Below are 19242 nucleotides of genomic sequence, written 5' to 3'. Positions count from 1 at the left end.
AAAATGTTAAACAGCAACAGAAAAATCACCGCAGCTGGAATTTAGTGATTTGTGACCCAAGTCCAGCAAATTTAAAAATTCTACATGCCAGTGTAGGTGGGAAGCAGAACAAAAAGACACTATCCCCAACACATCTGCCCTGATCACGAGAAAGTTTAGATTTAGCGGCCACACTGTAACCTTCAGCCAGATTCATTCAATGCACATTTGCGATGTGACTCCACCCTTATTACACGTGTTATCTTGAGCACCAATTTCAGTTATTCATGTGATTGCATTAAGAGAAACATCTCTAAAATATATATAAATAGTATATACACCTCTCTCCACACACAATGATACATACATTAGAGCATTTAGGTTGCAATTGAGAGTAAAATGAGCATCTTAATGCCATTGTGGTGAGCCTGTTATTCTTTAGGTATACATATTGGATCAGTGCTAGTACAAGTACCAGTTTTGTAATAATGTTCAACAGTTCTAGTGCTGAGTATTCCAGAATACAGGGTAATGAAAAATGTGGGATTGGTCAAAACGCTGGTCACACTTTCAAATGAATGAGTGACAACTGCTGTGCAGTTGCAGTCAAACAATTCTCATTCTGTAAACAAAGTGCCTTGGAGAACATTCAAGGTACTTTAGGAAATATACTTTGCTGGTCAAAATGGGAACCAGCAAAAATAATAAAGAAAAAAAGTTAACAAACAAACAGTTTTTGTCCTCACATATGCCAAACAGCCTCTGAACAGTTGTCCTGGGTTTGTGAAACACGGAATTATTTTAATTTCAAATCTCTCTACCCCTCCCCTCCTTCCCACAAAAAAGTTCCTTGGGTAAATTTCTCAGCAACTGAAAAAAGATCATTCATGAATCTCTCTACTGTTCCCATGCCAGGTTTAACCTTTTTAATGATCACCAGTCATCAGGAGGAGTGGTAGATTACTCAATTAGCTGTTTTACGCTCTTCACATTCATTCACTGCTTAAGCATCAATGAAAGCAGGGAGAAGCAGCCCTTCAGAACACCATATATTTTAGAAACTCATTAAATCTTCCAAAATATAAAGTATCCCGAGTGACCTCATGGGAGCTGTAAACCAGAAACACTTCCTTACAAAGCTTTTATTTACTCATCCAGCATATTACTGTTTATAAAAGAGTAATTAAGTGTGCTGAATTCCACTCAATCATCGTAAAGAAGAAATACCCTTGAGAGAATGGTTATTCTGCAACATGGATGCAAGAGGCTAACTCATCCTACTTGCAAGAAGTGCTCCAATCTTTAAGAACATCTTGAAAATATTTTTAAATTCTGTTTAGGACAAGAGTGTAATTTAAAAAAAAATAAAGCACTATTTAAACATCAATCACAGCTAGTCAATGTCTTTGCCTAACAGTAGAAAACTTAACTCCCCTCACATGATTTTGCACATTTCATAGAATCTTACAGCATAGAAAGTGGCTATTCAGCCCATTTGAAAAAGAGTTACCCGCTTAGTTCTATCCCATTGCTCTTGCCCCTTACCCTTCAAAATATTCGCTTTTCACATATTTAACCACTTCCTGCACGGTTTCTCAAAAGGAAATATCTCCTGAAAAAAAGTCATTAAACACTACTCTGTCTTATATCCAACCTTTCATCCAAGCGTTTATTATATTATGCCATTATTTAACCAACAAGCATCTATGTGGCATCAAGTGTCTTTTAAAACATGATTTGCATTTCATCTGTATAAATTCTTATTTCCTCAAACAACTCAAATAAATTTGTCAGGCATTATTTACAAATCCGTGTTGACTATCCTTCTTGAGCTGAGGTGCAGTATCAGCAAGTTCTATGTTTTACTAAAACTTCCCCATCCAAGGAGGTTTGAAAGTTCAATGGCACACTGCCATTGGAGAGGCAAATAATTTGAAAACTGCCCTCTGACAACATAATACAGGCTGTTTATTAGGAGACAGGAAAGTTCCCAGGGCAACGACTTATTGGACCTATCCCTTCTTAAGGGAAAGAAGCTGTATTTCCCCAGATACACAGTCGGCATTAGGAATCCAAGGTAAAGCACACTAGAAATCAACATGCTGTTCCGCAGTGATTAAGTGCAGGTCTACCGCTGCATCCTTTAGCAATGCGAGATCCCTGGTGCTTCCATGGGGAGCAGTGGACAGATGTTTCCTCAGGGCAAGAAAGGTGCCCTTAACTCTGGATGTTCTAGCAACCACCAGTGGCTGGCTTCAGAATAGCGGGGGCTTGCAAGCTTTTGACAAGAGTTGAAGCATTTTAATTATCTAATAGTGAAGCAACAGGTTGCCGTAACTCCTTGTTAGGTAGCAATCTATTATGGAACAGAGCATCAAGTAGTTAAGGTATTTTATTGGAACAAAAGGCATGAGTGCAACAATCAGGCATGAGAAAAACACTTCAGTCCATGAAAATATAATTCAAGTAGTCCCCGACAGCCAAGGCACAAATCAAATTTTACTGTTAAATTTGTAAGGGCATCAAGATTCCAGAGGATAAAAAGCAAACTCACTGCAACACTCACTCTCCCAAGTTACACTAATATAAATTTAATGGGGTACTTTTATTCAGACAGTAGCTGATTGCACGTGGTAATCATGTTAAAACAGTCACTATTGGAAGATTCCTAAAAAAGAACAATTGCTTTGGATTCCTGGAATATTCAATCATCAATGCAGATTTTAAAGTAACTCAGCTGGGTGAAAAAATGAATAGCAATTTTAATTTTTTTAAAAAACATAGCAGAATAAATTGCTATCTTGACTGCATATACCTGGCTTATTTTCCTGGACAGTTTAATGCAGAACAATTCCACTTAAAAATGGAGTTCACTCAAAATAAATAGCAGCAATTTTTGGTCATATTTTGCACTCACCCTGCTGTCATTAAAGCTCTTTTCTTTCAATTTGAGGCTTTTCCAGAACAGCAGGATGTGGTCTTTCTCTGGTAAGATTTTCAGTGACTCTGGTGCCGACAGAGGAACTGCCACAAGAGAACATAAAATAAAAATACGGACACAATGAGTTATTCAAGCTATCAAATACCAGAATACCACCAGCTGCCTCCTGCAACCCTCCCAACAGACAGAACTCATTGTTCAGTGCATTCCAGATACATTTTTCACAGCGTGTCTGGCCCCCGAGCAAAGATTTTGGTCAATTTCTTTGGGTCATTGTCACCATTCCTGTGGCACATAAACATGAGGAAAATTCAGCTACGTACTGATGCATTTTGAAATCATTTGGCAGAACCTAAACATTGGCAAGAACTCTCTGGGGTCAGTATGGTTGAGGTGGTCAACAGTTTACTGTTTTTGCACACGTACATGCAAAATAAATAACCCTCCGAGCATTGAGAAGCCCTTTGCTGCTTTCAAAACATATTAGGGTAGTCCTGTAAAGTGTGCGAAAAATTTCAGAATTTTCTACGGTGTTCATGATGATTTGGAATTAAAGCCAAATAAAGCAGGATTGCTTTGAGTGTGCCTTTCAAGAAAACTAATTTGATTAGAAATTAGATCTCATTGTGATTATATGCTCAGGACTATTTATAAGGCATCAATAAGTTAAATTATAGGCACTAATGTAATCAATTTAATCTGCAGAAATGCAATGGTATAATTTATTGCCTCTGTTGCTAAACAAAAGAAAACTGAGAACAAACTACCCAAACTATTCACCGTTGATGCTGGAAAATGACAAAGGAATACTGTGGCTAAAATCAAATAAGAAAATGTATTTGGCATGGCAAAGCATCATTTTATTAAGGGTGTATAAAAATGCAGATCCTTATCCAAGAACCAAATTAAAACATTATCTAGCTCCATGTATTCAGGTGAAGATATACAATGCTAGCTCGCCTTCTAAGGGGGATTTTAAAGAAAAATTCCTCCCATCCCCAATCTTTAGCCACATGAGAAGGTGAATCATCAGTTCCCTGAACTCCATTAACGTTGCTCTAAAATCAGCGGTCAAAAAGTCTGCATGAGTGTGTTTGGTGAAGAGACTCTGCTTTTCGCTCCACGATGTGGAGTATCTTTGGCTTCCATACAACAACCACGATGGCAACACTGCGGAGATCAGGGAAATAAACACACACAAGACTGAACGTGAACCCCACCACTGAAGTTGCTGTGCATTAATGCTCCAACCTGCTGTGTACAAGTTATATTGCAGCACAGAAATCTGCTGAATTTTAACTTCTAAGTAGTCTTTGTTTAGTATTATAAGGATAACACAATCAGGATTCAGAATTGCAGGGCCTTTCAGCTTTTAACATTGTTATGCTAGAGTAGAACACAAATGAACCCTTGTAGTTAAATGTTGCTAGATAGCTAATTCATTTTAGCTGCATCAAGTAACAACTACAGCAATGAGTTTCTACCACCAGGTGTCACCAGGCAGTGTTAATACTGAATTTGGGACATTTATAAAACATGCAACACCCAGCATTCTTATAAAGTAGTCATCTGCTGGCTTAACTCCGTTTTAAAGTTCTAATCTTTGAATCAGAGGCTTGTGGGCACAAGTTCTGCTTCAAGGTGTAAGTACATGAATTATGCTATCACTACAGTGCAGTGTTGCATTTTCTGATGTCCTGTCCTTTGGAACAATTCTCAGCTGTTTGTGCTGATGCCTCGGGTGGATGTTAAAGATCCTGTGGAATTACTCGAACTCTTTCAGTGTCGTGGTCAACATTTTTCCCTCAGCCAAAAGTATCAATGATAGGTTAACTGATCATCACTGTTGGTATGAGATAAGACGAGAGATCTTGCTATGTTAAAAGAAGCCTCCAAATTTCCCTGCCTAACAGCAGAGACTGCACAAAGTAAATCACTGTAATTAAACCACTTTGAGACACTTTGAAAACAAAGGTGTTGGCTGTAGAAATGCAATCAACCTCACTTTACTGGTGTAGCTAGGATGTCTGATTTTCCATAAAAGTTAGATAGCAATTAAATTGCATGGACGTGTATCTCAACTGAAACCCTGCAACTTGCCTCACCTGAATTTAGAGAGACACTTGCTTCTTTGCTCATGTTAAGCAGTCTGATAACAACACTGTACTTTCCACCTGGTTCCAGCTGCTTCACTATGTATTCTACGGTGTTGTTCTTTGAGCTCACTTTGTAATTGTAGTTCTTGCCATTCTTACGGATGGAATCTTTTACAAGAACTGCATAGGTCTGGAAAAAAGCAAACAAATCTGATCTGTAAACTGCACATTGTGATTCAGTGATTTAGTAAGAAACTACTTGGTTAAAAAAAGCCCAGTAGAGTTAATCGTAAGTGTTCAAAGAGACTCAGTTTTCAGGACTGGTTATCCACATGGCATATACAGCAGAACAGAATGAAGGCAGCTCCTGTTCTAAGGAAGAGGTAGCTTGCTGGCAGGGGTGACTGCAATTGGAGCCAGGAACCACTCTCTCCCTCGGGTTCCATCAAAATGCCTCTATTAATAGTATGCCATTTTTTAAATATCTGCACTGCTATGCAAAGCAGTCTCAAATCACAACATGCTCAATTACCTACTGCATGCTGGAAGCAGGTTAACACACTAAAGCCAATAATTCTTGTCCTTTTAAAAAATATTTAAATTTTATATTCTACCCAAGGCATGCACATTTCTGTACTTTTAAGGAAAAAATACTTTTAGGGATTCTTAGGTTCTTTAGGGAATGAGGCATGTGAAAAAAGTTGCTAGAATGTCAATAAAGCAGTATTTAAAATTAAAGCAACTGAAGTTATTACTTTGGAAAGGAAGCATGGGATCCCATGCCTTTTTCTTCCTCCACCAGACTTCCCAAGAAGTCAATGGTTTCTAGATGGAAAGGAGATAGTCCACAGGCAAGCATAATGAAAATTAGAGCCTTCTCATTTCACCTATGTGCAGGTACTTACTAAACGTTCATTCAGCAGGTCATATGGAGGTTGCCACTTCAGTACTGCAAATGTCTTGTCCACCATCACCACGTGCAAATGGCGAGGTGGCAGCCGGCTATCAGGAATCATCTTAACAGCAATATATTCAGAGGGTGGTCCTAAATATGGGACTATAACACGAACCTAGAAAGAAAAGTAAATAAATATGAATTTCAGTCAAAGCCCTCCATTTCAAACTTGCATACATAAGTAGGATCAAAGTCTCTGCACAAAACTAATCAGGGCAGTGCAATAAGATAGAAAACCTAATTTCAATAGATACTATTTAACTTATTCTAACAAAAGGTGCAGGCATAAAATTAAGCATTAATTAAATGTTACACACTGCCCTCGAATGCACAGTTTAAACTACAGCCTAGAAATCAGACTGGGCAGTGCCTGCTTTACTGGTATAAATGCAGCACCTAACTGCCCAATTTAGCAAGTGAGGCGCATACTCATTCTGCACCACCCACCATATTAGTAAAGGCTACTGCATGGACATCCAAAGCTCGTGTCTGAAAAGGACACTAGGTCTACTGCTTATGCAAATAAGGGAGCCTAATGTCTGTCTGAGGCGGTCTTTGCAAACTTTGGTTTGTGACTGGCTGCACCATGCGCTACTGTACATGCGGCCAATATTCTCAGGTGCTTGGTGGTAACTAGCGGATCACCGGAGATCCTCACCAGAAATGCAGGTTTCGGAACGTTTTTACACAAGTGATTTCCTTCTAGCCCCACATCAAATTTGCAGTTTGCTCCAAGCCACTGCACACACTCTCAATTACTCACCTCAACACCCCCCACCCCGAACTTCAAGGACCAATGAACCAACTCCATGGCACAACTGGCACCTGCAGATTACCAGCAAAACGCGAAATGGAGGCCAGGGAACAATCTTGCCACTAGCTTCATCAGGCAGGTACAGCCTATTTACCGCCATAGTCAATCTGTCTCTCAAAAACTTAGATAATTAAAAGAATCCAATCCAATTTAAGGGGTTCACAGGATAAACATAGTTGAGGTTAATCTAGGATTCTAAAACCAAGAGTCTGTTTTATTGGATTTCTACAGCCAGGGTTTTATAGCCCCTCTCACCCAGAAGGATATTACGGTCCCACTGAACTGAGCTGAGATTTAAATGGCTCACCGTGTCCACCAGGGGTGGGGTACACACCACGGCAGAGCCATAAAATTCTGGCCTACATAAAACGTTTCGCGTAACACATGAGCTTCGTTAGTGGCTTCTAAATTTAAAAAAAAAAATAGGTGCAATGAAAAAGACATCTACCAAGAACAGATACTGCTCGTCACTGTTCACAGTCACCGTTAGGTTGTTTAAAAGTGATGTGGCATTCCTTGGATTTCGGTACAATTCCAAGAATGATGTAGCAAAGAAAACCCCATAAACCTGTTGGGGAAAGAAGACAGTTACTGGTGAGAAAATTCTGGGCAACTAACTTTTAATGAATCCAAGACTTATTGGAAAGCTGCATTGGCACAAGGACTGCAAAATAAAACAAACAACTTAAATAGTGACAGCTATTCTAATTACACTCGTGACTAAAATAATAAACCTCCTTTACTTAATTTCTGCTGCTACGGGTTTAGCTTAAGCATGATAGTCTGCAAACAATTAAGGTAATTAAGCACAGGCAGCATCAAGGAGGGCAATTTAAATAATTTTAACTATTATTTATAATTTCTTCAATCACAGCATGTAGCAATATTTACCATATGTAAAAGAATTCCATTTCCTCAACTGTGATACATGATGGCCCCTGGCCTCGTGGTTGAAGGCACCATCAGGTCATATAGACCGGGAGATCTTGATTCAATTTCCTGTTTATGCAGTTAGCTGATTGCAGTAGAATGCAACAACAACATGCATTCATATAGTATCTTCCACATAGTTAAATGTCTCGAAGAGTGTTATAAAACCGAGTGGACACCAAGGCACTCAAAAGCCTGGTCAAAGAGCTAAGTTTTAAGGAGCATTTCAAAGGAGGAAAGTAGGCAGCATATTTAGGGAGGGAATCCCAGAGCTTATGGCCTGGGCAGCTGAAGGCACAGCCACCAATGAAAGAACAAGTCAAAAGAGGAATGTTCAAGAGGCCAGAATTAGTTGAACACATATCTGAGGGTTGTAGGGCTGGAAGAGGTTAGAGATAGGGAGGGGGCAAGCCAATGGAGGGACTTAAACAAGGATGAGAATTGACCAGGAGACAATGTAGGTCAGCAAGCACAGGAGTAATGGATGGTGAAGAGGACTTTGCAAGTTAGGGCATAGGCAGCAGTTTTGGATATCCTCAGGTTTATGGAAGGAAGAATGTGGAATGCCAGGCAAGAGACTGCTGGAATAGTGAAGACCAGAGACAAAAGCATGGACAATTGTTTCCACAGCAGATGAGCTAAGGGAAGACAGAGTTACAGAGATGGAAATAGGTGGACTTAGTGATAGCATGGATATGGTCAGAAGCTCATCTTGATATCAAAAAAAAGTCAGTCGAGGCTCCCAATCCTAATCACTATCCAGTGCCTGTGTTGAATAAAGCATGTGCACATCAGAAGAAAACAGGATCCAGTTCAAATTGTACAATCTCCACTCAGAAAGCCAGCTGATACTGATCATCCAAGATCAAAAATGTAGAATAGTCTCTTTGATGAGGTCTTACTGGGCTGGCAACACCTATAAAATCATTTCCAGTCACAACTGGTTGAAGCACACATGCAAGAAACACTATTTTTTCTTGACTAAGATTTATTAAATGATCTTTGTGTTCTGTATGACTTCAGAGGACCGTGAGAAAGGGTGTTTTATGATGTTTCTCCAGTAACCACGTAACTCTCGAAAGGTCAGCGAATACAATGGCTGACTATGTGCCTTGAAGATCTGAACCCTAGAATAGCACAAGACACTCACCACATTTTTTGGGCCATTCCAAGAACAATCCACAGAGGTCTGATTGATTGGAACTGCTTTAAGTTTAAGAGGAGCTGGACTGGTTCCTTCAGTTTTAGTCCGTATAAAAGATATCGGGCTATCACCAACATCAGTTTTAGCCCAGGTGGAAATCTCATAATTTGTACCAGCAGTTAAATTGGCAACTGTGCAACAAGAATAAATTATAAAAGTGTGTTAATACAATGTCATCTAATTAAAAGATCCTGGCATTCATCCAGTTTAAAAAAAGAGTGCAACTGGCTGAACACTCATTGCCTTCCCATTTTCCCTTCTTGCCATATTATAGAAATTAGAACATCAACACATCAAGAAGTTTTTTTTTTAAAATTAATCTTGGCTGCCAGATCATATTTAAACGTTGATAAACATTAACACAGGGTGCAAGTAGGTTCAAAAAACCTGATGGCAATTAAAAATCTTTAAAACATAACCTTGTTATTGCATGTCATGGGAAGTTATTGGCATTGCTGTGAACTCATGTTTGAATACAATATACATACCAGATAAAGTAGTCCTTCTTCCCTCCACAGTTAATGTTTTTTTCTCTTTTATATGCGTATCAAATGTCCATGACACATCAACAACATATCTGACCACCTGAAAATCAAGGTAAAAAAAGTACCCAACGTTTCAAATATTAGTCTATAATACACTTCCAACAGAAATAGAAACATACTTTCAACTATGAAATGCAATGGGACTCAGACAGATGCACATTAAATAATGCAAGGGTCAGTTATTGAATTTTGATTCACCATAAACCTCCTCTCAGGAGTACATATTTAACCACCTGAGAAGCAAGCATTTTTCTAGCACCTTAAATTCCTCTTTGAGTGGAGATATGTTTATCGTTCAAGATATGAACAACATGCATTTATATTGCAATTTTAATTTAAACAGATGTCCCACAGTATTTCACATGCTAGGGAAAATAAAGGGAATGTGCAGGAGTAGTTAATGTTTCTTGGTTCCTATTGTATTTTAAACCCATTTATAACCCAGCCTTTGAGAAAATTACAAAAGCCTTTCTTTTCAAAGAAAAAAAGCAAGGAACAGACTTAGAGAAGGAGCTGTTCAGGTGGTGATTCATCATAGTGGCTTGTGCACAGTGTTAAGGTCACACATTCACCCAAAGTTCCATTTTTTAACTGCTTAAGCTTTGTTCTGAATCTTGCAACAAAAGCTCACTAGACTCTCTGGAGTTCAAAAGAATTTTCTTGAGGTGGTCTGGGGCATGTGGGCAAGTGTCCTGCCTCTGAGCCAGGAGCTCCACATTTATGTCCAACTCCAGCACTTGATGGCCAAGGAAGGCACATTCATAACATGGCCAAACAGGTAGAGTATCAAATTATAAATCCTCCCGACATACACCAAGGGCAGGTGGTAAGAACGGGACAGATTCCTGATCAGCCATGTGATGGAAAGAAATTAGGAGCCTCCACCAATGTCCATAGCTCCAGGATATAAAATACATGTACAAGTGTATGCTGTCACAGAAACGGATTCCTTGGGGGCCGGTTGATTCAGTTGGCTGGATGGCCAGTATGGATCAGAATGGTGCCAAACAGTTTAGGGTTCAATCCTCGTTCTGGGCGAGTGAATTCGGGACCTGCCTCCTTGCCCTACCAGTGGTGGAGGTCATGGCACTATGGGTCAGGCCTGCTTACAGCTGAGAACTCAAGAAGAAGAAGAAAATTCTTAAGAGGGCTTGGCAGGGTAGATGAGGGAGACTTTCCCCTGCTGTAAAGTCAAGAACTAGAGGATAGTGATTTTAGACAGAGGCGAAGGGAAATTTCTTTACTCAGAAGTTTGAGAGTCAATGGAATTTGCCAAGCTAGAGGCATGTTCAGTCATTAAGTACATTCAAGACTAAGACGGATTGATTTTTGGACACTAAGAGAATAAGATATATGGGCACTGGGCATGGAGATGGATGTTATTTTTTAATATTTTTGGGAATATGGTGGTATTCGGATAAGAAGCTTGTCTGTGGGAACAGAGATGAAAGGCAAAATGTGCTAGGTGCATGCGTTTGTAATGAGGGGCTAGGGTGAGTTTGGAATTACAAGAAAATAAATTGGGTTAAAGTTTGCATTAGATGATAGTTAAGTACTTGACTTTTCAGCTACTAAATTTCAAAGGGATTTTTACAACTTACAAAAGGTTTCATAAGCAAGAGGGAAGGTTATTAAATTTTATTTGACCTGAAGTGGGGGCAATAAGATGAGATGAACGATTTTTATATTTTGGAAAGGTTGAGTTCAAAGAGGTGCTTAAGGAAAAAAAAATATATTTAAGGAGAGATGCTTAGTTGAGTTGAGGTGGCTGTGTGGGGGAAGTATCCTGAGGCCAGTTCTGTGCTGAGAGAAGTTGTGAATTTGAAGCAGCTATCCAGTTTCTAAACTTCCTTTGGATTTCCACAGCAGAGAGGAAGAGTGAGAAATCGTGTGGTATACTTTATTAAAGTAGCAGCAGCAGCTTTTGACTTGGGTAATATTACTGAAATTTTATGGTTAAAAATCTACAAGGGAGCTGTTACCAAGTAGTGTGTGTGTTCTGGCCAAGTGGGTTTTTTTGGGGAATGTTTCGTAAGACTGTTTCAGCTGTGTAATTTTAATCTTGCGCGCTTAAGTTTTTTATTCTTCTTGTTAAAAAATCTTTTAAATTTTAAAATCCTAAAAAAGTGTTACTGGGATTCCATGCTTCTGGGATCTGTAGATTTCCCCTCATTTTCAAAATACTGATCATAACTTTTTTGTGGTAAGACAAGGTTCCGTCTGGGATTTAGCTTGCTCAGCGAATAACATTGGCTAAGGTCGGAGCACAAGTCAAGGTCAAGGATCGGCCATGACCTATTAAAATTGTAGAATAGGTCCAGGGAGCCAGGTAGACCGTCTTGTTCCTATTTCTTATGGTTAATTTCTTCTATCGTGCCAAACCAAAACACAGACATGAGATCAGTACTATCAAGATCCAACACATGCACTGGGGAAAAGGTTAACTTAACAGTCCCTTCCACTCTACATATACAGTTTGATTCTCTTGAGAGACTCCCCATGTCACTTCCTAATCACCAGCTAAATCAGCTTGCTCCAAGGACATTATGTAATCAACTAGCAAGACAATGTGCAAACACAACGATTTTCCCACTCCTTTCCAAAAACAACTTTTAGTTAAGTCATGTCCATGTAATAACTCAACTCAGATCATAAGCATATCAGATGGGAAAGTCAGTTTGAACCTGCATTCTATGATCATGTGGCATGATACAGGGTACTTGTAAATCACAATGCTACACCACAACGGCCCTCATTAAGTTGCAGTTCTAACTGACAGGTAGACCCCATGCAAATAACATCACTGCCATTTCTTCTTAAACCCTCCAGTGAAAGTTGGTACTAGCTATATAATGTAAAACTATGTTGTACACTGCAACTATGAAAAGGGAGTTAGAATATTTGCTTCATCTTAAAAAGGGACCAAATTAGTTTACTAAAATCTCTCCTGCACAATATTTACCTTAATATTGGTGTCCATCTGTAGTTTCAAGTTAACAGCATTTTCTTTTGTACTTGCAACTGTAACTGTTGGCATTGGAATTGCTATTACAGAAGGAAAACAAAAACCAAATTCACATATAGTTCAGCAATTGCATATAGCTATGCTTAGCCTATTGCCTTCAGTACACCTCAGAGAAATGTATTTGACGAAGATTTCGTTAGCCAGATGAATAGTTTTAAACAAGTCAGCAGCAATCTTGGGCTGTTAAAGATTTAAGTCAGTAGCTAAAAACTTTTCATTACTTTTCCCCCAAACTAATTTCTGGTATCCAAGAGTTAATAATTTTGCTTCCAAATACACTTCAGAATTAAAATTTAAAGAAATACAGAGCTAAAAATTTATATCGGCCTGCTTGGAAGTTCAGTATGGCTGGCATTCTCCCTGCGTGTGTCAGATAAGAGGGCTAAAGCTCTCCTGAAACTGGACATTGAGCTTCATTTCAATATTGCCAGAAAGCTGCACCTTCAAACCATCAAGCTGCTTCTGAAGGTTTCTATTTAGGAGGAGCTAAGGCAAGTCCAGTGGAGGAGGTGCCGAACAACTGGGGTGCTTGTGTGGACCTGCAGCAGCTTCACATTAAGTATTTAAAAAATCTTAGCTGGTGATCCACAAACAGACATTAGGGCAGTAGCTGTGCAAATCAAGGTCCTAACTTCTGTTTCAGAGGCACCAGATGCACTTTCCTAATAGAATTAGAAAAAGCAAACAGAAAGAAACACCAACAGAAAGAAAATTAAAATATTGAAATGGTACCAAGCTACAGTTGGAGCACAGCTTACCTGAGGTCAGGTAAGCGAACTACAAAGTAACAATTCTCAGGGATTGAATTAAAAAAAACACTTCTAATGCTGAGGGTTAAATTGAAAGTTTATGATGTGATCTGATTACACTTGTGTAATTAGTTCTGCTCATTATTCATTCTAAATGGCGCACATTGGATCTCTAATCTGCACTTTCTAATATGATTTGTTAAATTTCTAGTACAGGGTTGGCTGCTGTAGTGAATAGGGTGAAATATAAAAATTCTATAACCAGTAAAACAACTAAGGCATTTTAAAAATTATCTACTCATACATTTTCAAACTATGGCCCAAGTACTGTGCAAGTTTATGAACAGCTGATTAGGAGTATTCAATCTGGGTTTAGGATATTAAAAATATCCAACCTCTTGAGCTAAAATCACTTGTACTAGCATTGTAACAGTGGCACCCAAAAACAGACTGTAAATTATAGTATATTGCACATAATTGGTTTCCCTGTTTAGAAGTACTGTACCATGTCCTGTCTTTGTCATAATTGTTTTTGACTCGCTCCAGGTGCCGATCCCACGACTCGTAACAGCTGCAACCTGTAAACAATGGAAAAAATGTCATTATAGTCTGTTGAAATTATGGTCCTATTATCCACTACAAATTTTGACTTGAGTTACTCCCATGGACTACCTACAAAAACCTGAAATAGAGGGTAATTGGATGATATTTAATATTGGCACCACCTCATTGATATTAGTCATCAGACACCTTATCCAGCTTGACCCGAATGACCTATTTCAGCACTGCAGGTACTACAGTAAAATCCAGTCCATAAATTGCGTTTTGAGAGTCCCCACATGGTGTTACAATACACATCTGAACCACACATTTCAGGAAAATCCCAATTTTGCCAAACTCACTAATCTCAGTTGACAAAGCAGTAGATTTCTTGGATTAGGGATCAGCCAGAGTTACCACTCCTGATTGCTACCCATTGACTTCTGAAATGCCACTCACCTGATGGCTGCTGAAATGCACATATTGGCATTAAGTGAGGTCAAGAGGTTGCCACTGGTGGCTCTGAATATTGGAATAGCATGTTGATAATGGCTAGCTGGATGAGTGATAACCTAGCAAAGGTGTCATGTCATGCAGGGGAGAAAATGGTAGTGAAGGATGGGAAGGAGAAAGGAGGAAAGAAAACAGGCAGGGAGAAAATTCCAAATTAAGTTATATTCAAGTCTATTGTTCCTATATTTAAAGTACAAGGTGCAAGCTGTACACATTTTACATCATAATTTGGCTCAAGTGTCATTTAAACAGAACAAATTGCAAATTTAAAATGGTGCCAATCGTCAATCACAACTCACCCTGACTCTATACAAGACATTCATCTCCAGATTTGTAATATCCATTTGGAGTCCAGTGCACTTCAGTGAAGTCCATTCATCTCTACCATTCTTGGTGTATTGCACCTGGGATGGGAGGGAAAGAACAAGGAGAAGCTCTAGGTTTTACAGCATTCAAATATCTACAACACCACAGAAGGCTCTTGTACTTGTGAATCCATACAAGGCCTCCACATCAATGAGACACATTCATTATAATTCAGGGGAAGAAAATCTCTCAGCACCCACAGCATCAAGCAATTCTATAAAATGCTAGTTTAGATCAGGTGTGAAAGAGTTTCCCTCTAACTGTGAAACAATAATACAAATCTGTTGAGGTTCCATTACAGGCCAAAATGAAACTTATGGTTTACCTTCACAATATTTGGAATGGTAGGACATTCATATCAACAATGCTATGGTCACAACCAAACTGCTGGGAGACAGACTTCCCAGATATAAGAAGAGTTTATTCCACACTCAGTTCTGTGCAATGAATAATGAGGCACACGGCAATGGGGCTAATCCTGTGAATTCTAGCATTTTCTATTTTAAAAATTCTCAAAAAAAGACTGAAGGGATAAATGTGAAAAATGTAACAGCTTTGTTAATGATTTGTGCAAACTTACAATATACTCCCGAATCAGGCCACGTTTATTGACAGGGGAGCTCCAGCTGCAGGATATGGTACCGTCATATATTGCACCGGATAGCTGGAGATTTTGTGGTGGTTCAGGTACTGCAGAGAAATGAAGTCATCATAATATGTAGAATATGATTTGGTTTCACCTTTTACTAAAAGTGAACATGTACAAATAATCCCATATTATAACAAGAATGATGCCAACATTCCACCAACACAAGTTAGTGCTAAACCATGGCCAACACTTTCAAGTACAGTAATGCACAAACTCAACTTATGATAGTGATCCCTTTAAAAGATAACAGAATTGAATTGTCCTGGCCAGCAACCCCCTCCACCCCATCTGCCAGCCTACATAAATTTGAGCTCATCCAAAATTCTGCTGGCTCTGCCTAACTCATACCAAGTCCTGTTCACTCATTATTCACTGTGCTCGCTACCTACGTCGGCTCCTGGGTCCAGCAATATCTCAAATTTAAAGTTCAAACATAATGATGAAAGATCATCTCGACCAAGCTAACTATGTTTCTTTTCAAGCAAGTTAACATAGCTGCCACACAGGGGCTAGGCAATGACCATCTCCCCTTGATATTCAACGGCATTACCATCACCGAATCCCCCATTATCAACATCCTGGAGCATCAGCATTGATCAGAGACTGAACTGGACCAGCCATAAAAATACTGTGACCACAAGGGCAGGTCAGAGGCTAGGAATTCTGCAGCAAGCAATCACCTCCTGACTTCCCAAAGCCTGTCCACCATCTACAAAGGCATAGGCAAGAGTGTGATGGAATACTCTCCACTTGCCTGGATGAGTGCAGCTGCAACAATGCTCAGAAAGCTTGACACCATCTTGGCCGGCACCCTATCAATTACCTTAAACATTTACTCCCTCCACCACCACCACACAGTGGCTGCAGTATGTACCATCTACAAGATTCACTGCAGCCACTCACCAAGGCTCCTTCAACAGCACATTCCAAACCTGCGACCTCGGTATCCCCTAGAAGGACAAGGGCAGCAGATAAGGGAACACCACCACCTGGAAGTTCCCCTCCAAGCCACACACCATCCTGACTTGGAAATATATCGCCGTTCCTTCACTGTTGCTGGGTCAAAGTCCTGGAAATCCCTTCCTCACATCACATGGGCAGCAGCAGTTCTAGAAGGTAGCTCACCACTAACTTAGAGGGCAATTAGGGGTGGACAATAAATGCTGGTCTAGCCAGCAACACCACATCCTGTGAAAGAATAAAAAAGTGCTGCCTGACCTGCCGTGTATTTCCAGTGTTGTGTGTTTTTTATTTCAGATTTCCAGCATTCACAGTATTTTGTTTTTAAAAATGCTCATCCTTGGCTTTTAATTCCCTCCCATTGGCTCATCCCTCTAATTTCCTCCAGAACTAGAAGATCTTAGGAGATCTCTGCACTCCTAATTCTATCCTTTTGTCCATCCCCAATTTTCATAGCTCCACCATTGACAGCCGCTTAAACCCTGGGCTTTGGAGGTCTCTCCCTAAACCCCTCTGCTTTTGTAATTCTCTTGCTTTAGGACTCTTAAAACTTCTTTGACCAAGCTTATGATTATTGATCCCAATTTTGTCTGATAACATTCTGTGAAGCATTTTGTGATATTTTACTACATAAAAAAGGTGCTATAAAAAATGTAAGTTGCTGGTGTGAAATTTAGAACTCTAAATAAAGACAATAATAGAAAGGTAACCTTGTGAAGAACAAAAGGAAAATAACATTTTTAAAATGTGAAATGAGGGAAAATTTAAAATTATGAGGGTATAATTTAACCAAGAAATAGAAGCGCTTTTGGTCATTCCATCATTAAATATTTACACACGCATATATCAATGCAACCAGGTCTTGATGGTCAAAAACTTGGATTTTAGTAATTCAGGTTAATATATTTTCTAGCTCAAACTTTCAATGAAATATTCCATGCCAGACCTCAGTTTAGGTTACTCTACAACCAGCACACAAGGTGGAGGAACAAATGACATTGCAAGTGGTTGGAAAATAGCACTGGATTTTTAGGCAGAAAAAAAATACATAAGTGCAAATAAGAAATTGAATAAAACTGGGATCTACTCTTATTAACTCGAGCATTCATTGATAAGTGACGGCATTTAATATCATAGGTTACATGACTACACAAAGGATGCTTCAGGAGAGGCTGACAAAAATTACTGCTACACCAGCAACTGCAGCTTAAGTAGAACATGGAGTTAAACTACTTGCTAGTTTCTATTTTCCATTCATCAACAGCTTGTGTGTGTCAGGGTCATTGTAACCATTGCAGTGACCTTGATTTTCAAAATGCTACAGCACAAAAAAAAGACACTGCATTGAACACCTGCTTCTCCGAATTCAGCACTGAGCAAGGGAATTAGATTAGCAATTTGATTGTGGGCTGCAGTACGAAACGAGTTGCGAAACCAACTCCAGGATCTTTAATCTTACTTATTCTCTACAGGACAAAGTATTTAAAAAGATGATTGCACTTACAGCCCTCTGGTGTACGCAGAATAATAGAATCAGTTGAGTTGTAGATCTTAAGAAGGCAATGCACTTGCACTTTCACCTGGTACGTTGTGTCAGGTTTCATAATAGTTATAATAAAAGCAGTTTTGTTGCCAGCTTCCAATTTCTCCCAGACACCACCAACCAACCTGGAAGAGAGAAATGACTGTCACTCAAAGTATACCATCAAGTCCCAGAAATTCTTGAAATGCTTAACTGCAGGATGCTTGTAGAGTGATAGGTGATGCCATACCTAACTAACCAGAAGCACCTTGTTCTTCAGCTGCTGACTAACCTGCTGTGCATTTCCAGTGTAAATCCTCAAGTTTAATAATTAGATTAGAGACTCTGGACCAAATCTCTCTCTCCCACCTCAAATTAGATGCAGTAATTCAGATGTTCTCTTCTTTTTCCTGCAACTCTATCCTTCTGTCTCTCCATTTTCTGCCTTCCCTCATCACATAATTTGCTTTTTCAATTCATTTCAACGCCTCCTCTGACTGAAAAATAGCTGTATTATAGCAGTCAAGGCTAACTAGTGGTTTTCCCTCTTTCCCCCAATAGCAGTGGTGCACAGTGCTCTCTTTCCTTAGATCGCCTCAGTAGTATGATTTAGATCATAAATTCACACCCATCAAATCATGGATATGAACCTGTATGATAGTACTCCATTGTACTATACATTTGGAACTGAGTGCATAAGTGGGAATTTGGTGAGTGGGGGAGTTCAGTGAGGAAGGGAAGGCAGTGTTTTCCATTTTCTTTTTCTACCTTTTTCACCTTCTAGGAATTTAGTTCTTACTCCGCTACAGGGAAAGGAGCCAGCTGTTTGGTGAGTTAGTGGTTAGGGTCTGTTCCAGACCCAAGTTTTAAAATAGTATAAGAACCAGTGGTAAAGTTAAAATACATTTAAAAAGTAGTGATTTTTAAAAATTCACTTACAGGACGTAGACGTTGCTGACTAGGCCAGCATCTATTGCCCATCCCTAATTGCCCTTGAGAAGGTGATGGTGAGCTGCCTTCTTGAAACACTGCAGTCCATGTGGTGTAAGTGCACCCACAGTGCTGTTTGAGAGGGAGTTCCAGGATTTTGTCCTGGTGACAGTTAAGGAACAGCGATATATTTCCAAGTCAGGACGGTGAGTGGTTTGGAAGGGAACTTCCAGGTGGTGGTGTTCCCATGTATCTGGTGCCCTTGTCCTTCTAGATAGTAGTGGTCGTGGGTTTGGAAAGTGTCGTCTAAGGAGCCTTGGTGAAATTCTGCAGTGCATCTTGTGGATGGTACACGCTGCTGCTACTGTGCATCGGGGGTGGAGGGAATGAACGTTTGTGGATGGAGTGCCAATCAAGTGGGCTGCTTTGTCCTGGATGGTGTCAAGCTTCGAGTGTTGTTGGAGCTGCAGCTGCATTCATCCAGGCAAGTGGAGAGTATTCCATTGCACTCCTGACTTGTGCCT

General features: G+C 39.6%; 1 protein-coding gene across 1 annotated transcript in view; it reads right to left on the bottom strand.

The window, feature by feature from the left end:
• The window catches only part of sorl1 (sortilin-related receptor, L(DLR class) A repeats containing), a 203602-nt gene that overhangs the window by 9701 nt on the left and 174659 nt on the right, over positions 1-19242 (bottom strand). The window contains exons 35-45 of the mRNA XM_078533063.1: positions 17771-17934; positions 15238-15347; positions 14591-14695; positions 13744-13816; positions 12427-12509; positions 9408-9504; positions 8866-9050; positions 7234-7353; positions 5922-6086; positions 5026-5206; positions 2897-3003 (exon numbers count right to left, since the gene is read on the bottom strand). Coding sequence (XP_078389189.1) covers positions 2897-3003; positions 5026-5206; positions 5922-6086; positions 7234-7353; positions 8866-9050; positions 9408-9504; positions 12427-12509; positions 13744-13816; positions 14591-14695; positions 15238-15347; positions 17771-17934 — 1390 coding nt within the window. The remainder of the gene's footprint in view (positions 1-2896; positions 3004-5025; positions 5207-5921; positions 6087-7233; positions 7354-8865; positions 9051-9407; positions 9505-12426; positions 12510-13743; positions 13817-14590; positions 14696-15237; positions 15348-17770; positions 17935-19242) is intronic.

Source organism: Cetorhinus maximus, chromosome 2 (genome assembly GCF_964194155.1).
Source record: "Cetorhinus maximus chromosome 2, sCetMax3.hap1.1, whole genome shotgun sequence".
NCBI lineage: Eukaryota > Metazoa > Chordata > Chondrichthyes > Lamniformes > Cetorhinidae > Cetorhinus > Cetorhinus maximus.
The sequence above is the reverse complement of the archived record's forward strand: the minus strand, read 5'-3'. Positions and strand labels throughout refer to the sequence as shown.